Source organism: Haliotis rubra, unplaced genomic scaffold (assembly GCF_003918875.1).
Source record: "Haliotis rubra isolate DU_JTF1 unplaced genomic scaffold, ASM391887v1 Scf1324, whole genome shotgun sequence".
In the NCBI taxonomy this organism is placed as follows: domain Eukaryota; kingdom Metazoa; phylum Mollusca; class Gastropoda; order Lepetellida; family Haliotidae; genus Haliotis; species Haliotis rubra.
The window spans coordinates 122,527-143,478 of record NW_025765253.1 but is presented as its reverse complement, the minus strand read 5'-3'; the positions used below and the strand labels follow the sequence as shown (position 1 = coordinate 143,478).

Here is a 20,952-nt window from a genome sequence, read left to right as displayed (position 1 = left end):
CTTTCAACTAACCCTGCTAACAAAACAGCAGATTACACAACTGGTACTTGTTCTTTGAGTTATAGGGTTGGTTGTATATCACTTTTAGTAATATTAATTTCCAGTAATATCATTGTGGGAGACACCTCACACATTCCAACCATGTTCGAAATCGAACCCCTGTGACAGCAGGACACTTTAACCACTAGGGGAGGCCTAGTGGTTGAATCGTTCGCTGGTCATACCGAGGTACCAGGTTCGATTCTCCATGTGGTTACCATGTGTGTACCCCATTTCTCGTGTCCCCTGTCGTGATATTGCTGGAATATTGCTAAAGCTGTGTGAAACTAAACTCACTCATTCTTATTCTTTGACAGTCTGTTTACTGTTTTGACTGCCAACAGGTTTTTTGGTGACCAGTTGGTGTTTAGCTGTAGAGGTTGTCCGCTTCCTGTTCAGCCAGATTCCTCAAGCTGTCACTGATCTGAAGTCAACCACCAGTGAAATTGTTAATAGATTCATTCTAATTATCAGATGATCGAGTGTATGTTACGGCAACTTAGTCGTAAACTCACACTAGAAATTGTCACTTTGCATCTTTGTGTAATTTGTTATCTGTTAATTACACACTCATGGAGTATCACTATCCATTATATGTTAGCATTTTTTTAGTGGAAATCTGAAAATCACTTTTTATTTGCTGAAAGTAGAAACTTCAGCTGCTTATCCGAAGCCAGAGTCAAGTAGGAATGTGTTTTGGTCTATCCTTCTCAGGTAATAAATGTACCGGTAGTGGGTACCCGGTGGGATAAGTCATAGGATTATAAACCTTCTAGCCACCACAGGCAGCTTTGGTTATGTGGGGTAATACTGTCCATCATGTTGTGTGCGCTTAGAGCATGTCCCTGTGGCGTGGAGTTCAGCGCTATATAAATATAAGGTGATGTGAGGTGAAATTGGGTTTAACGTCGTGCTTGAGAATATTTCGCTCATATGACGACGTGCATGCGTGTGTATGTGTATGTGCGGCTGCTTGTACTAGCCAAAACTTAAGTTGGTTTCATAGTGCTAGCCCACTGAGATACCATGCCGCAGCGAATCATGAATACCCCACTCAGACACATTATACTGACTCCGAGCCTACCAGTCCTTGTTGCACCCATTAATGCCGAGCGCCACACAGGGACCAACAAGTACCACATTTTAACGTCTTTTGGTATGACACCGTCGGGGATCGAACCCGCGTCCTTCCGCTCTCCGGGCGGACGCTCTAACCACGGAGGCGGACGCTATATAAGTGGCCATATTATTATTATCATTATAATTATGATAGCACTGAAGTGTACCAAATATGATATTGGGTAGGCTAGTAGACAAAGGCTGTGGCAGCTATCAATTGTTTCTTAGTTTTTGTGGGGTAGCCTAGTGGTTGAAGTGTTCGCTCGTCACACTGAAGACCCGGGTTCGATTCCCACATGGGTACAATGTATGAAGCCCATTTCGAGTGCCCCTTGCTGTAATATTGCTGTAATATTGCTTAAAGGTAAATGGCACTAAAACCATACTCTCTTCTTAGTTTTTGTGGGGCGGTGGGGTAGCCTAGTGGTTAAAGCGTTGGCTCGTCACGCCGAACACCCGGGTTCGAATCCCCACATGGGTACAATGTGTGAAGCCCATTTCTGGTGTCCCCCGCCGTGATGTTGCTGGAATATTGCTAAACGCGGGGATCAGTTTTTGTGATGCAATATAGTATGGTAGAATTACAAGACTGCTTCACAAACAATTTAATATGGCAACATACTCATACAGCTGGATGAAGTGCTAAAATGGAAATCTTAATTTTTTCTCACTCAACAACGATTTTTGAAAACATAATCTCCCAATCAAGAGCTTACAAAATGTACAAAGGCTGCTGATCAAGTTCTGATATTTAATTCATTAAGTAGTCTCATAATATCAGCAATATAACATTTGGTATAATTACCATATCTGTGATAGTAGATCGTAACTCCACTTTATAACCTTACCATTGGAGTCGTGGAATAATCCAGATAAGAATCAAGGTATGGGTTTCATATGATATTAACAATGCAGTCCTTTGAATAATGAGACTTGTATTGATTAATGGTAATTTTCCGGAATGGAGGCAGGGCTTAGAATTGTTGGTTACGTGTTCACTGTAGTTTGTGTGAAATACACACCTGCTCAGATACACTGCTATTTTTGATCGTTTATTGGTAACAATTCTTGTACTTTGTTTTCTCAGTGTAACAAGAGTTCTGTGTCAGATACGAGTTTATTTACTATCCATTTAGCTGTACAGTACCAAAGTAGCCATTGAGCAGGTTAGATATTTCAGTAGGTTCATAAATGCCGAAACTTTAGCCGAAGTCCAAGTCTTGTACAAGATAGTATATGAATAACATTTAATTCTAATGAAAGTGTTGTCTGTGTCAGAAGACACTGGTGTTGTTTGCACAGACTGCAGTACCAGTAGCCAACACCTTGTGGGGGCGGTGAATAGCTCAGTGGTTAAAGTGTTCACTCGTCAAGACCCGGGTTCGATTCCCCACATGGGTACAACTACAATGTGTGAGGAAGTGAGGGCCATTTCTGGTGTCCCCCCGCTATGATATTGCTGGAATATTGCTAAAAGCGGGGTAAAACTAAACTCACTCACTCACTCACTGCATGTGTGTAGATGATATGTATCATTATCATAATTATGTGCACAATATACATGTGCTTTGAAATGTGAAACTTGAAATTACAAGTGCATCAATGTGAATAAAAGATGACAAAGTCATTATGATCAGGATAATGAAAACAGCTGATTCTAATCTCCATTTTATTATCATAAATACCTTGGGCCAATTTGCCATAATGTTTTCACACTGGTTGAAATGCCTCCCTACCAGCAATAGCTGTCCAATCCAGGAATTATTACAGATTATATAAAGATTTAGATGACCAGATGATTTAGATGAAAGTAACGCAAGTCTGCTAGGCAGAATTATCCAAGTACAATTTTGGCAGGAATAGTGCCATTCCTTTTGGACTAACTGTTTTACCATTAGGTGGCATCGCTGGAGTAGTTTGTTTATGTTTTTATGCACTGGTGTGGATAAAAGTTCATTTCTAACCCTGGAAATTGTTGTTTCTGTAAAGAAGCTTTGATGGCAATAAGGTCTATGGTATGCATCAGTGTTAAGAGTGAGTGAGTTTAGTTTTACGCCACACTCCGCAATATTCCAGCTATATGGTGGCGGTCTGTAAATAATCTGGACCAGACAATCCAGTGATCAACAACACGAGCATCTGTCTGCACAATTGGGAACCGATGACATGTGTCAACCAAGTCAGTGAGTCTGACCACCTGATGCTGTTAGTTTCCTCTTACAACAAGCATGGGTTACTGAAGGCCAATATTCTAACCCCAACCTTCACGGGTCAGTGTTAAGAAGATGAAGGGGAGAGGGAGGGGGTCCTTGAGATTTGTTGCTACAGTGTTTGAGCCTGTAGGCGGCCATAGTTAATAAATGTATCTGGGTTATGATAGGTCCCCAGTGCCCAATGCTTGATGTAAATACATGTATCTGGGTTATGATAGGTCCCCAGTGCCCCATGCTTGATGTAAATACATGTATCTGGGTTATGATAGGTCCCCAGTGCCTCATGCTTGATGTAAATACATGTATCTGGGTTATGATAGGTCCCCAGTGCCTCATGCTTGATGTAAATACATATATCTGTTATGATAGGTCCCCAGTGCCTCATGCTTGATGTAAATACATGTATCTGGGTTATGATAGGTCCCCAGTGCCTCATGCTTGATGTAAATACATGTACCTGGGTTAACATAGGTCCCCAGTGCCTCATGCTTGATGTAAATACATGTATCTGGGTTATGATAGGTCCCCAGTGCCTCATGCTTGATGTAAATACATGTATCTGGGTTATGATAGGTCCCCAGTGCCTCATGCTTGATGTAAATACATGTATCTGGGTTATCATAGGTCCCCAGTGCCTCATGCTTGATGTAAATACATGTATCTGGGTTATGATAGGTCCCCAGTTCCCATGTTTGATGTAAATACATGTACCTAAGTTAACATAGGTCCCCAGTGCCTCATGCTTGATGTAAATACATGTATCTGGGTTATGATAGGTCCCCAGTGCCTCATGCTTGATGTAAATACATGTATCTGGGTTATGATAGGTCCCCAGTGCCCCATGCTTGATGTAAATACATGTATCTGGGTTATGATAGGTCCCCAGTGCCCCATGCTTGATGTAAATACATGTATCTGGGTTATGATAGGTCCCCAGTGCCTCCTTGATGTAAATACATGTACCTGGGTTATGATAGGTCCCCGTGCCTCATGCTTGATGTAAATACATGTATCTGGGTTATGATAGGTCCCCAGTGCCTCATGCTTGATGTAAATACATGTATCTGGGTTATGATAGGTCCCCAGTGCCTCATGCTTGATGTAAATACATGTATCAGGGTTATGATAGGTCCCCAGTGCCTCATGCTTGATGTAAATACATGTATCTGGGTTATGATAGGTCCCCAGTGCCTCATGCTTGATGTAAATACATGTATCTGGGTTATGATAGGTCCCCAGTGCCTCATGCTTGATGTAAATACATGTATCAGGGTTATGATAGGTCCCCAGTGCCTCATGCTTGGTGTAAATACATGTATCTGGGTTATGATAGGTCCCCAGTGCCCAATGCTTGATGTAAATACATGTATCTGGGTTATGATAGGTCCCCAGTGCCTCATGCTTGATGTAAATACATGTATCTGGGTTATGATAGGTCCCCAGTGCCTCATGCTTGATGTAAATACATGTATCTGGGTTATGATAGGTCCCCAGTTCCCCATGCTTGATGTAAATACATGTATCTGGGTTATGATAGGTCCCCAGTGCCTCATGCTTGATGTAAATACATGTATCTGCGTTATGATAGGTCCCCCGTGCCTCATACTTGATGTAAATACATGTATCTGGGTTATGATAGGTCCCCGGTGCCTCATGCTTGATGTAAATACATGTATCTGGGTTATGATAGGTCCCCAGTTTCCCATGCTTGATGTAAATACATGTATCTGGGTTATGATAGGTCCCCAGTGCCTCATGCTTGATGTAAATACATGTACCTGGGTTGTGATAGCTCCCCAGTGCCTCATGCTTGATGTATAATACATGTATCTGGGTTATGATAGGTCCCCAGTTCCCCATGCTTGATGTAAATACATGTATCTGGGTTATGATAGGTCCCCAGTGCCTCATTCTTGATGTAAATACATGTATCTGGGTTATGATAGGTCCCCAGTTTCCCATGCTTGATGTAAATACATGTATCTGCGTTATGATAGGTCCCCAGTGCCCCATGCTTGATGTAAATACATGTATCTGGGTTATGATAGGTCCCCAGTGCCTCATGCTTGATGTAAATACATGTATCAGGGTTATGATAGGTCCCCAGTGCCTCATGCTTGATGTAAATACATGTATCTGGGTTATGATAGGTCCCCAGTGCCTCATGCTTGATGTAAATACATGTATCTGGGTTATGATAGGTCCCCAGTTTCCCATGCTTGATGTAAATACATGTATCTGGGTTATGATAGGTCCCCAGTGCCTCATGCTTGATGTAAATACATGTATCTGGGTTATGATAGGTCCCCAGTGCCTCATGCTTGATGTAAATACATGTATCTGCTATCATAGGTCCCCAGTGCCTCATGCTTGATGTAAATACATGTATCTGGGTGATGATATGTCCCCAGTGTCTCATGCTTGATGTAAATACATGTATCTGGGTTATGATAGGTCCCCAGTGCCTCATGCTTGATGTAAATACATGTATCTGGGTTATGATAGGTCCCCAGTGCCTCATGCTTGATGTAAATACATGTATCTGGGTTATGATAGGTCCCCAGTGCCTCATGCTTGATGTAAATACATGTATCTGGGTTATGATAGGTCCCCAGTGCCTCATGCTTGATGTAAATACATGTATCTGGGTTATGATAGGTCCCCAGTGCCCCATGCTTGATGTAAATACATGTATCTGGGTTATGATAGGTCCCCAGTGCCTCATGCTTGATGTAAATACATGTATCTGGGTTATGATAGGTCCCCAGTGCCTCATGCTTGATGTAAATACATGTATCTGGGTTATGATAGGTCCCCAGTGCCTCATGCTTGATGTAAATACATGTATCTGGGTTATGATAGGTCCCCAGTGCCTCATGCTTGATGTAAATACATGTATCTGGGTTATGATAGGTCCCCAGTGCCTCATGCTTGATGTAAATACATGTATCTGGGTTATGATAGGTCCCCAGTGCCTAATGCTTGATGTAAATACCTGTATCTGGGTGATGATATGTCCCCAGTGTCTCATGCTTGATGTAAATACATGTATCTGGGTTATGATAGGTCCCCAGTTTCCCATGCTTGATGTAAATACATGTATCTGGGTTATGATAGGTCCCCAGTGCCTCATGCTTGATGTAAATACATGTATCTGGGTTATGATAGGTCCCCAGTTTCCCATGCTTGATGTAAATACATGTATCTGGGTTATGATAGGTCCCCAGTTCCCCATGCATGCTTGATGTAAATACATGTATCTCAGGGTTATGATAGGTCCCCAGTGCCTCATGCTTGATGTAAATACATGTATCTGGGTTATGATAGGTCCCCAGTGCCTCATGCTTGATGTAAATACATGTATCTGGGCTATGATAGGTCCCCAGTTTCCTCATGCTTGATGTAAATACATGTATCTGGGTTATGATAGGTCCCCAGTGCCTCATGCTTGATGTAAATACATGTATCTGGGTTATGATAGGTCCCCAGTGCCTCATGCTTGATGTAAATACATGTATCTGGGTTATGATAGGTCCCCAGTGCCTCATGCTTGATGTAAATACATGTATCTGGGTTATGATATGTCCCCAGTGTCTCATGGTTGATGTAAATACATGTATCTGGGTTATGATAGGTCCCCAGTGCCTCATGCTTGATGTAAATACATGTATCTGGGTTATGATAGGTCCCCAGTGCCTCATGCTTGATGTAAATACATGTATCTGGGTTATGATAGGTCCCCAGTGCCTCATGCTTGATGTAAATACATGTACCTGGGTTATGATAGGGTCCCCAGTGCCTCATGCTTGATGTAAATACATGTATCTGGGTTATGATAGGTCCCCAGTGCCTCATGCTTGCTACATGTATCTGGGTTATGATAGGTCCCCAGTGCCTCATGCTTGATGTAAATACATGTATCTGGGTTATGCTATGATAGTAAATCCCTGGGTTAGTGCCTCATGCTTGCTTGATGTAAATACATGTATCTGGGTTATGATAGGTCCCCAGTGCCTCATGCTTGATGTAAATACATGTATCTGGGTTATGATAGGTCCCCAGTGCCTCATGCTTGATGTAAATACATGTATCTGGGTTATGATAGGTCCCCAGTGCCTCATGCTTGATGTAAATACATGTATCTGGGTTATGATAGGTCCCCAGTGCCTCATGCTTGATGTAAATACATGTATCTGGGTGATGATATGTCCCCAGTGTCTCATGCTTGATGTAAATACATGTATCTGGGTTATGATAGGTCCCCAGTGCCTCATGCTTGATGTAAATACATGTATCTGGGTTATGATAGGTCCCCAGTGCCTCATGCTTGATGTAAATACATGTATCTGGGTTATGATAGGTCCCCAGTGCCTCATGCTTGATGTAAATACATGTATCTGGGTTATCATAGGTCCCCAGTGCCTCATGCTTGATGTTGGGGTGTGCTGAAGAAATCCTAGTCAGTATTGGGCTCAAGCATCTCATGCTTAATGGAAAGATTTGACTAAACTTTGTATTGTTTTGTTGCTGATAGTTGTGTCATTGGAACCCAGCAACCCATGCTTGTCGAAAGAGGCGACTAATGGGATTGGGTGGTCAGACTCGCTGACTTGGTTGACACATCATCGTATCCCAATTGTGAGATCGATGCTCATGCTGTTGAATACTGGATTGACTGGTCCAGACTCGATTATTTACAGACCACGCCATATAGCTGGATCCGGCGTAAAACTAAACTCACTCACTCATTGTGCTTTTTGTTCATGGTATCCATCACTGGTTCACTTTTGCTGGTGTACATTACTGATTGTTGGAAAAAGTAAATTCATTTCCCTCCGTTTGTTTTTGAAGTGTCCTAGTTCGTATAGGTCAAGCATATTATGGGGCCTCCACAAAGCAAACTAAAGTTTGACAACACGTTAAAATTTTAAAAGTTGTCAAACTCGTGTTTTCACACGTCAAACACATGTTCTCAAACTTCCATGTCCTTTGAGCGCCATGTCTCTATCGATGCGGTCACGTGACAATTTCGTTCAATGCGATTGGTTGTTTCTGAACAACACGAGTTTGACAACACCAAAAGTTTGATGGAAAAGTTGGTGAGAACAGAGACCGATCCTATTTCTCAACAACAGTTTGACAACTCTGAAATTGGTGTTGGTGGCAAGTTGTTGGAATGTTCACACTCTCAAACTCGATTTTGACAACAGATGTTGCCGTGTGAAGGCTGCTTTAGATTACTCAACTAATGTGAACATTAGTCTTCATAAACATGAACATGAGACAGCTTATTGGGACAGCAGCTGCTGAACCTGTTTATGTACAATTGTTCTACATGGTCCAGTAGGGACAGGTAGTATGGAATGTATTTGTTATCGGAAAATCAATGGGAAATAGTGTGTGTAAAGTGGCCTTCACACTGCAAACTAAAGTTTGACAAAACATACTGTGAAATTTTTTAAAGTTGTCAAACTCGCGTTTACACTCGTAAACACATCTTATCAAACTTTCGTGTCATTTTGAGCGCCATGTCTCTATCGGTGCGGTCACGTGACAATTTCTTTGACTGCAGTTGGTTGTTTCTGGACAACATGAGTTTGACAACTATTCACTTGTCAAACTCGATTGACAACACCGAAAGTTTGATGGAAAAGTTGGTGAGAATAGAGACCGATCCTATTTCTCGACAACAGTTTGACAACTCTGAAATTGGTGTTGGTGGCTAAGTTGTTGGAATGTTCACACTCTCAAACTCGAGTTTGACAATGTGTTGTCAAACATTTAGTTTGCTGTGTCAAGGCTACTTAAGTTGCATCATGTTCTGTACTACCTTAATTTCATGTTAATTGGGGGCGGTAGGGTAGCCTAGTGGTTAAAATCGTTCATTCGTCATGCCAAAGACCAGGGTTTGATTCCCCACGTGGGTACAATGTGTGAAGCCCATTTCTGGTGCCCTCCACTGAGATATTGCTAAGTGCGGCATAAAACCATACTCACTCACTCATGTTAGGTAGATTGAGTAATTAGAATCAGTTGTCTACAGTTTATTCATGAAGGATGGAGATACATAATGGATGTGTAGTCATACCCATGAAAAGTAGTCAATGAACACCCATTTTTTGATATTACTATGGGTAGCATGTCACTGTATGACAGATTAACTATTGTGATTCGAAAGATCTTGGTGCTCTCTCAATTCTTTGACTTGTGTATATCTGTCAATAGTTGATGGAGAATGTATCGTTAGAATTTTTTGTGTTGTTGTGAGGAAAAGTGCCCAAACCTTTGGTTTGAGTGTGACCTGGATAATTATGTTGACAACTTCCTGCTTTAAACAGTTTGTCAAATTTCACATCCTGAATATTTAAGTGTTTGTGTCTGTGTGTTTGATTTTGAAATGCAGTTCAGTATTCTGTATAATTGCTATGTTAGTAGATTAAGACTTTAGCCACTAGCCTGAAGACTGTGTGAAGTAATACCGTATATGACCGACTATAAGTCGGATCCGACTATAAGTCGGGCCCCTTTCTCAACCCTCTAAATTCTTGCCAAAACCATGTAACTCAAGTATAAGTCGGACCCTTTCCCCGTACGAATCGGTATCGCCGCCTCAATCTTCACGCTCGGACACGATGTTTAATGCGAAAATATATGCATGAATCATTTTTGTCACAGGTCATAACCTAGCACGGTACGTCAAATAAATCCCATAATTTATGTATAGGTAGCGATTTCTTGCTTAATATGTTCAGAATAGCATTATTTTACCCAAAACTTTCGTCTACATCCAAAGTTTTCGTTTACGAGGAAGGTATCCATTGCCGTAATATGATTGGCTGCCTTAGGTCACGTGTCTGGTTTTGACCAATCACGACCCTTATAGCAGACTGTGGCGAAAAAGCGTCATTAGAAACCAATTTTTATCCAATAAAATTGCTTCTTACAAGTGTGAAAAATACTCTCGGCAAGGGTACAGTGATATTGTTGATGTTCAGAGCCTTCGAACGATGCCCGACATCAAACGATTCGCCTTGCATGTTATTCATACGAAGCTTCGAAAACGGAGGTATTTTTCGCTGTTGTGTCATGTTACCGAGCGAAAAGCCACTGATATCGGGAAATAGGCGACCATACATATTTTTTAAGAAATCTTTTTATAATAATTTTCTGATCACGTGAAATGAAAATATAAAAGAAGAGGTTACGGGCATTTTATGACATGTCACAAATGGAAAAAAATCGCTATAGTTTTTGCTTCTTTCGTGGTTTATCTGGATATAAATGTAAACTTGCATTTTCATCATTAACAGTATTTTTCAAAACCACCACACAAAACTGCCACAGAATACAAATAAGTTGACTTTACGGGAAAAAAGTCGTGTCACGTGGCCCAACTTTATCGCGCGATAACAAAGTATCGGTAAGTGCATAGCTGTGATAAAAATATCTGATTAAATTTAATTTATTGTTTATACTATGAAATATATTTTACAAAAGACAAACAACAAAGTTTTATATTTTATGTTTTATTTGTCCCACGATGTCATTTACCTTTGGAAACGTTGCCAGTACGTATATGCGTCCTGCTTCCGGTGTAAACATTGCCAGTTGAGTTCGCAGATTCACACACCTGACCTCGGTTTTTTGGGGGTAGATTAATGAACTCAAGTATAAGTCGGGTCTGATTTTTTACCTTCATTTTCTGGTATCAAATTTCCGACTTATAGTCGGTCATATACGGTATTCCTTTTGGTCAAGTTAACTTGAAGAATTTTGAATTTAGAAAAGATAAGAACATGTTTATTAGGGACAGTGCAGACCAAATGAAAGGTGAAAAGGCAAATGACCAGCTAATATCGGATTCAGTTTTAATTTTGCCAGTTCAGATGGTGTTGAGATGATCCCTTCAAAGAAGAGTACCGGTATATGATAGGAATATAAATCAGTGGATATACTGGGGATATACAATTCATGATATTCATTACTGGGTAACATTTTCCAATATTCTCAGGGATAGGTACCATATGTTTAACCCCTATGTTGATTTTGATTTTGGACAAGTTGGCCTGATAACTGTCCTTATGTTTCTCTCGTGTGTTTGTGAATCAACACATATTCCTTCATGAATTAAGTTTATTATTTGTGGTCACTAGAATCAAATATTTATGAATATCTTAAAGAGAATATTTTTTTACTTTGAACTAGTTGTTTGTTAATCAAAGTTAGATACACAAAATATTGTAAATCCAAGCCATGCTGTACCGCAACTTGTGACATTTGTGAAGAGAATTGCCATAATCCTTAGATTGAACATTTAGGGGATTTAGAAGCTCTCTGGATTCAAGTACTACAGGGAAAGAAACCTTTCAATATTTCCCACTAGACCACAGGACCAGTGAGTGGACAATCATTAGTGGTCCTGTCTGTACTTTACTGGTCCAAAATAACATTCGTACATTTACTTAACTATCAATATAAAAGTCACTGGACACCAGGACCACTGCAAACGTCTCATTTAGTGGTCCTGATGGATTTTTACTGGCCAGGGACCACAGGACCAGCGTAAATTTTGCACACCATGGTACTGCACCATATTTCAAAGACCCCAATCCTTTTGTATGTTTTCTGAAAGTGGTTCACTTTCCCATTACAAAATGATTGTAGTTTGTAGTATAAAACAAATGGTAGATACCATGACCTGTAGTCAAAATTAAGGGTGCATCAGGGTCTTGAAGGTTTTTGCGATGGATCCCTAAATTATCTTTTAAATTTAGGAATCCTTAACTTAAATGTTTACTTTTGAAAGCTGATGAGTCAAATCCAGCAAATCCACTCTCCAACTGAGATGCCGTGATATTGCTGGAATATTGCTAAAAGCGGCGTAAAACCATACTCACTCACACTCCAACTGAGATAAGCATCGGGGTGAGTGAGTTGGGTTTGTGTCGCTTTTAGCAATATTCCAGCAATATCACAGCAATATTCCAGCAATATCACAGCAGGGACACCAGAAATGGGCTTCACACATTGTACCAATGTGGGGAATCAAACCCGGGTCTTCAGCGTGATGAGTGAAGCTACCCCCCATATTTGTAAAGGCTATATCATATAATATTACTAAGTGTGAAATAAAACAAGAAATGAATAAATACTTTTAGATATGTATGATTTATAGTGTGAGTATTTTGGCAGAGAACCAGGAGCTTTTATACCTCTCGAAGGGAAGGTTGTACAGCTTATTAAAAAGATTCGAAAATAAGAATTCATTTTTGTATGGGAATTGTGTGGTCATTATCACAAGAGTTTGTCTAAACAGAAATTTCTTGACTGGCTGACAACAAAGCAGGCACACTCAGGTGTGTGTCTGGCTACAGGAACTGTTTACAATATTGTCTTCCTCAGATTTAGCAAACAGTTGTTGAATAGATTTTTATGAATGAAATCTGCAACAACTAAACAGCATACCTAAGATTCAGTGTAAATAAAAATATTTAATGCTGTCTATATTTGTTAAATCTTGTGGACGTTGATAGTAAGAATAGCTCCAGTGCTGGCTGTAAGAGGAGATGAAATGGATTGGATGGTTAGACTTGGACATTCGACATTTTGTCATCGTACTTTGAGGTTGTGGATAGTTGCACATGACATGAATGGCTGCGTTGCTTGTTTAAATATTTACAGACTGCTGTCATGCACCTGAATACTACCAGTGTAACTGTAAGGTTAAACAACAAACAGTCCATATCTACAGTGTGCCACCAGTACATAGTGAGTGAGTCAGCATAGTTTTTGGCCTCCTTTAGCAATATTTCAGCATTATCATGGCGGGGGACACCAGAAATGGGCTTTACACATTGTACTTATGTGGGGATCGAACCCAGGTCTTTGGCGTCACAAGCGAACCCTCTAACCACTAGACTACCCCACAACCCACCACCGGTACAAAGAGTTAGTCTAGTTAAAATTCTATTCAGTCTGTATGAGTAAGTATGGTTTTACGCTGCTTTTAATATATTTTTCCAGTCGTCTAATGGCAAGGGACGCACACTTTGTACCCATGCTGAATCAAATCCAGGGCTTCAGCATGACAAGCGAATGTATTTGGCTACCACACTGTACCCTGTCTATAAGAGGGGCGGTGGGGTAGCCTAGTGGTTAAAGTGTTGGCTCGTCACGCCAAAGACCCGGGTTCGAATCCCCACAAGGGTACATATGTGAAGCCCATTTTTGGTGTTCCCCGCCGTGATGTTGCTTGAATATTGCTAAAAGCGGAGTAAAACCAAACTCAGTCAGTCAGTCTGTCTATAAGATCACCTGATAAATGCCATGCGATACAAAGAAATTCTACTGAAAATGATGTAAGGAGTCAATATTTGTCTGGACTAACGCTTAGTCTCTGAATATATATCATTTTGATAGAAACACGCAATTCCTCTAATTTGAAAAGGAGACCCAGTGAGATGCGAGATTCAGAACCTGGGGAAATCTAGACTTGCTTCATTTAGGGTTTTAGCATTTCAGAGAGGACTAGGCAGAAGGGAAAATAATGTGGTTCGGGACTGTGAGACTAATGAAGATAGTTTTGGCACAGCCTGTACCTCCCCAACAGACGCCGAAGGCCTGGGTTCGATTCCCTACATGGGTACAATACTGTGAAACCCATTTCTGGTGTCCCCGCCGTGATATTGCTGGAATATTGCTAAAAGCGGCGTGTAAAACCCAACTCTCACTCACTCACTCACTCTCCTACAGAATTGAGATGGAATTTTCTGCTGTATGGAAATATTGGGACCCAAGGAATCTTTGTGTTCTAAGGTTCTCAGTTTATTTGACAGCCATTTGATTTCTATTCTGGATTTTAGAACGCAGTATGTCTCATGCTGGTAGATCTGAAATTTAGAACTAGATTTTTTATCATGTATAACAATAGCATTTATATTGAAAGCAGCTGTTGAAGATATCTGTTGTTATTCCGTGCAGACCTTGTCTAGACAGTTGTCTATTGAAAATATTGACCTATCATCCTTTTTGCTCAGTTGCTTTTTTGTATTTTCTTTCAAAATGTTGGCGTGGTTTAAATGTAAACAAGATTAGTCAGCTGAAGTTTAATTATTCAGAAATTGGCCCACAGGGCCGGGAAAGCAAGATTTCAGATTCTCTGTGTTTTGATTGTCATTTTGGTATAATGTGACAGGAATGGTAAATATTTGATAGTATTTATCAAACATGTCTGCTGCTTGGAGAATTTGTGATTTCAGACAACATTATTGAGTATGTATCAATTCGAATCAAAACAATTTATGGTTATATATAATCATTATAATATGAATAGGCATTCATTAAAAGAACTTGAGAACAAGATGACAAAGTCCATCTCTGAAAATTATGTTTTAGCAAGTACAGGAATGGCAACAAATTTTGTGTCTTGTCCCGCCGAAGACCCGGGTTTGATTCCCCACATTGCTACAATGTGTGAAGCCCATTTCTGGTATCCCCGCCCATGATATTGCTGGAATACTGCTAAAAGCGGTGTAAAGCTAAACTCCTTGTTTCCTCCAACTTACTGGTAAATTTGATAGGATGATACAGAAAAAGAATATCGATTTTTTTTTTGCAGCCCCCTCTAAAACAAAATGTGAATTGCTCTGTACATCTTAACTGTGGGCTGTAAGCATGTGTGGAGAGCATTGGGCAGAAATACAGTCTGTGCAGGGAATTCCTTTGTACATGTTGTATTGAATATGGCATAAAAGTTTCATATCCTGGTGCAAAGGTTAATTGCATGGTATCATGTTTAGGCGTGTTGTGATACCCTTTGTGATAAAACACAATTGTGACGAATAAGACCCAAATTTTACTTCTATATATGCTCACTCAAGTAAATCATGAGATTCAGTACACACGAGGTCAGCATGACCTGCTCTAGCAATGGAATTTACAATTTGTTTATGTTTTAGAAAAGGTTATTCCGATGGTGAACTTTTCCTGTAAATTTTGATGGCGCTGTTGCTGTGTGATTATTTTGGATACAGTATTTGTCCACAGCATGTCAAAAGATGTTAAGGAAAGGCACTTTGTATCCGGGTTGGCACTTGACATGAAAGGAATAAGAGGAGTGGCCTGCCTGTATGTAGTCTGTAGATTGCGTGGTGTACAGTATCTATGTTTAAAACTGTGGTATTACTGTGACTAGTCTTATAAAATGGGCATTGGTCAGAAGAATTTGTGCAGCCTCACACAAGGTAGGAAATGAGTATGGTTTTACGCCACTTTTACTAGTTTTAGCAATATTCCAGCAATATCACGGTGGGGTACACCAGAAAGGGGCTTCACCCATTGTACCCATGTGGGGAATCGAACCCAGGTCTTCAGCAGATGCTTTAACCATTCGGCTACCCTACTGCCCCGCCTCACACAACTATATAAGAGTGGTAATCTGGAAAGTGATGTAACTCCATTTTGTCTCACCTCTACCAGAGATATGATGTGGGAGTTCGGTTAGGATATGTGCGTTTATTGCTTGTCATTGGAAGTGACTGTGTTGGATTAGCTGCCTAGACTCTATAACTTGATTGATTCTGATCGTTGTACACCAGTCGCGTGGGATGTCCCTCGTAATAGCTTTAAGTGGTTTGTCTGACCTTGGCTGTTGTGGTACAGCTGGAATGTTACTGGAATGTTGCTGACTGTGGCATATAACAAGAATATGCACAAAAGTATTGAGTAACATTCTGCTTGGTTTTGTTAGACTCAGCTAATACAATTATAATAATAGGAATTTTTAGATAAAGGGGTGGTTAGTTGGGGGTTTGGAGTTGGTGGTAGGGTGGGGAGTTGGTGGTAGGGTGGGGAGTTGAGGGTTATTAGTGGAGGGTAGGGAGTTATTGGTGGTGAGTTATTGGTGGAGTTAGGGTTATTGGTGGTGAGTTATTGGTGGAGGGTAGGGAGTTGGGTGGAGGGTAGGGAGTTATTGGTGGAGGGTAGGGAGTTATTGGTGGTGAGTTATTGGTGGAGGGTAGGGAGTTATTGGTGGTGAGTTATTGGTGGAGGGTAGGGAGTTATTGTTGGTGAGTTATTGGTGGAGGGTAGGGAGTTATTGGTGGTGAGTTATTGGTGGAGGGTAGGGAGTTATTGGTGGTGAGTTATTGGTGGAGGGTAGGGAGTTATTGGTGGTGAGTTATTGGTGGAGGGTAGGAGTTATTGTGGTGAGTTATTGGTGGAGGGTAGGGAGTTATTGGGTGAGTTATTGGTTGAGGGTAGGAGTTATTGGTGGTGAGTTATTGGTGGAGGGTAGGGAGTTATTGTTGGTGAGTTATTGGTGGAGGGTAGGGAGTTATTGGTGGTGAGTTATTGGTGGAGGGTAGGGAGTTATTGGTGGTGAGTTATTGGTGGAGGTAGGGAGTTATTGGTGGTGAGTAGGAGATTGGTGGAGGGTAGGAGTTATTGGTGGAGGGTAGGGAGTTATTGGTGGTTATTGGTGGGAGTTATTGGTGGTGAGTTATTGGTGGAGGGTAGGAGTTATTGTTGTGAGATTGGTGGAGGGTAGGGAGTTATTGGTGGTGAGTTATTGGTGGAGGGTAGGGAGTTATTGGTGGTTAGTTACTGGTGGAGGGTAGGGAGTTATTGGTGGTGAGTTATTGTTGGTGAGTTATTGGTGGAGGGTAGGGAGTTATTGGTGGTGAGTTATTGGTGGAGGGTAGGGAGTTATTGGTGGTGAGTTATTGGTGGGGATTGTGGAGTTAGGTGTGGAGAGATGCACATGTTACTAGGGCTGCAACAAATATGCCATGAGGCGAATATGATACATATCACGAATATATGGTAGTAGATATGAATATATATTCACAAATACCTTATATTTAATGTACAGGAGTTTACTAAATATGCGAGTGTCGAGTGAATAGTACCGGTCCTAAATATTACCGAGGCCACAATTTCAGTTGGTTTAAGATTCAGTAAGATATAAGGTTTCCGAAATATATTTTCATACATTGACTGTTAATCACTTGCGGAGGGAAGTTCACAGACAAACCAGCCCCATATCACCCTACCCAAAGCTCCCACCCTGCCACTTGCCCAGCTGCTGAATCTACCAGTGAATAACTGTCAATATAAAACCGCAAAAACTACTGCAGCTAAGATTCCAGTTGATTGATAGTTGATAGTTCACATATTTTATCTCATCATTTTCCACTACTTCCATCAGGATGCCGCTTTCGTTTACCTTCGCTTAAAACAAACAGAGCTCGACAGTCATTCATACCATCCAGTATTCGTGTTTTTAATGCAAGAAATGTTTTTGAAAATGGTCATCATGCTGCGATAACTAGTAACTCAGCCCCTTTGCCTATGTGGTTAATTGTATGGAATCATCAGCATTCATTTTGTGCATGTAATCATTGTGCATTTTTTGTTAAGTTTGTATATATTCATTTTGAGGCTGTTTTTGATACAAAAAGAATTCCTCTGGGATAATAAAGTTATGTCTTATCTTATCTTATCTCATTAGAATCAAAGTTTTGTCACAGATGTATGTTGAGAAATGTGTTATGGTGTATTGAAGTTGAATTTTGTTGTTGTTGTTGTTGTTTAATGCTGCAATATTCCAGCTATATGGAGGCTGTAAATAACCGAGTCTGGACCAGTCAGTCCAGTAGTATGAGCATCGATCTACACAAATGGGATATGATGATATGTGTCAATCAAGTCAGCGATCCTCAAGTTGAATGAGTTTGTAAATGTATGGTTTTGTTTCAGGGGAACGAGACAAGCGCCGGCGTCTCACCACCCTCATGGAATCGCTCCGTAGCCGCACATCTCAACACAAGACATGGGTAGATTGCGTCAAGGCCGTGCGCACCGCCATATCGGTACGTGAAAATTCTCCCAGTATATATTGGACTGCTTGATTACATGCACTGGTGTACATTTTTAGTTCCTGTTTGTTTTATTTCAGGAAAATGCCTTTTTTCCAGGATGAGTCTGAATAAGGACATGAGGACATTATCAAAAATGATATTTTAGCATTTGCCTTTCAATTGGCACTGTTCTACAAAGTGGTCTTAGTGCTACAATAGCTAAAAGTTCATGTTACAATCGACTAAGCAGTAATTTAGCTTCACGAAACAGGGCTCTAGTTCTTGAGTGTAGCTGCTGTAATATTCTGTGGAATATTATCTTTATCCCCTTCTTTAATGTTCAGTTTCTGTGTCAAAGGGTGATCATTCTCTAATACATACGTGTTCATACTTCAGAATGTGCTTTACATTTTAATATTTTTCTTCTTGAATTTTTTAATTTCGGATTGTTTCATAGAGTTCTGTCCCTTAGATGTGTCAAGAACCTATGGGTATGATTGCTTTCAGCACCAGAACCACTGCTTGTGGGTTTTACCCAAATAGTGAACATTGCAAGCTGGTTTCACATGTAAAGCCCGCATCACTTCTGGCATTAAGCGAGGCGGTGGGGTAGCCTAGTGGTTAAAGCGTTGGCTCATCATGCTGAAGACCCGGGTTCCATTCCCACATGGGTACGTGTGAAGCCCATTTCTGGTTTCCCCCACCGTGATATTGCTGGAATATTGCTAAAACCATACTCACCCATTCACTCACTGGCACAAAGCTGACATGCTGTGGTGTAACTGAAATATTGTTAAGAGCAGTTTTTGACTGAACTCACTCACACACTCGTCAATGTAGGTACCATTGGTTATATCCTAGTCTGCAGCTCAGTTTAGAAAAGTTGTTTGTCTAAATCAACAATATTTTTTGTCAAAATGACAAGTCACTTTCACTTGTCTTGTATGAGCAGAATAGATGTCTGTCATATAGTTGTATACTCCCCAGGGAGTTGAGATTGATAATGCGATGTGCCGTTGAGATTGACATCCAATGATCGAGGGAAAAAATACCAGCGCGCCTTGAGCATGCACTAGTGCGTGGATAAGTGCGCTATATAAATATCCTATAATAGTAATAATAATATATGTTTACTAGTGTACATGCATTCACTATAACAGACACTTAATAGGATGAGGTTGTTCAGATGCTCATGTCAACTGTCACTTGAACTATTTAGTAAACTGGACAGAGTAACATAGGTCAAGTGGACAAAGTGTACAACTCCTGCCATTTTGGTTTCTGATATTAACATTTCGCTGTGGTGATCATAACCCTCATATCTTAACATAGACTTATGACAGTCTCTAACGCTTTGGTTGTTTTGGGCAACACCCTGGACCTTAACATGGACTTACGACAGTCGTAACACTTTGGTAGTTTTGGAGTTATTTTGTACAACACCCAGGTGCTTTTAACATCTCCGTGTTCACATCTTAATGGACAAAATCAGCATTTACTTTTGAGCGAACTTCGGCAATGTGAAAATGTGTACATTTATTTAGAATATGTAAGCTGAGAGTTGACCAATAAATAACCATTAATATGTATTCGTATTCTCAAACACACAACAGTTGTAGCACAAACGTCTCTTTGTACAAGGCCCAACCAGACAGTTAATGCCGATCATATTCATATCACGGTAAATGTCGTCAGTGTTACTACTAACATGACTGAGGAACTTTATGGAGATTCTGTGATAGAACTGGTCCCCAGTTCCAAATGTTGGTCAAGTGTTACTATAATGGATCAGGTGGCCATTGGTTCATTGAATGCCATTGATGTAGGACAGCATATAAACCAAAGGCTTGTCTGTTGTTGAGACTGGGATATAGTTCAATTGTAAGTGTTTGTAATAATCAGAAATCTGCTAGTCTGAAATGAGTAAATTCTGGAAGGAGTAGTGAAATTTCATTGTAGAGGACACATTTTTACCACCTTCATTGGAACTCTGAAACATGTCATTTGTTGAGGAAAAGTGAAATATAAATTCCTTTTTACCCAAAATGTTGCTGTGGGATAATAAAGATTCTATATTGATTCACAGCTTTCAAACTGGAGACACTTCCACTGTAAATCTCTGTCTCATTTATATCAGATCTTTCTCTGACATGACACCTTGCTGCATCTGGCAACGCGTCCATATGAGGTTTACTCCGTCTAAATGAAGGATGCTATGGCTCTTACACCAATCAGATGTCAACTTCCTGTTGGAAATTGTGATTCTAGCATAACACAAATATTCCTTCAATGGTACTGCTACCATTTCGGTGTAGGTGAAGAGAAAGGAACCTTTTAAAATTTCCCACTAGACCACAGGACCAGTGAGTGGACAATAATTAGTGGTCCTGTCTGTACTTCACTGGTCCAAAATAACAATCGTAGATTAACTTAACTATCAATACAAAATTCACTGGCCACCAGGACCACTGCAAACTTATCATTTAGTGGTCCTGATGAATTTTTAATAGAAAGGGACCACAGGACCAATGTAAATTTCGCACACTGGAAGTTGAGAAAATACAGGATTTTATAAATATTTTGAGTGACCGACAATGTGTACAATCCTGGAAAAGGTTGTTAAGTTCATTTACTAGATAAAGAAATTAGATATGCAGGTCTGAATGTTCCGCTCATTCACACTGAGTGTTTAGAAGCCTTGACACTGATTGGCTGATTAGAAA

At 40.5% G+C, this 20,952-nt stretch overlaps 1 protein-coding gene across 1 annotated transcript in view; it reads left to right on the top strand.

Annotated features, from left to right (window-relative positions):
* LOC124267620 (mediator of RNA polymerase II transcription subunit 1-like) overlaps nt 1-20,952 on the top strand; it is a 90,427-nt gene that overhangs the window by 2,013 nt on the left and 67,462 nt on the right. Inside the window, 1 exon segment of the mRNA XM_046702581.1 lies at nt 18,129-18,241. Within this exon segment, the coding sequence (XP_046558537.1) occupies nt 18,129-18,241 (113 nt within the window).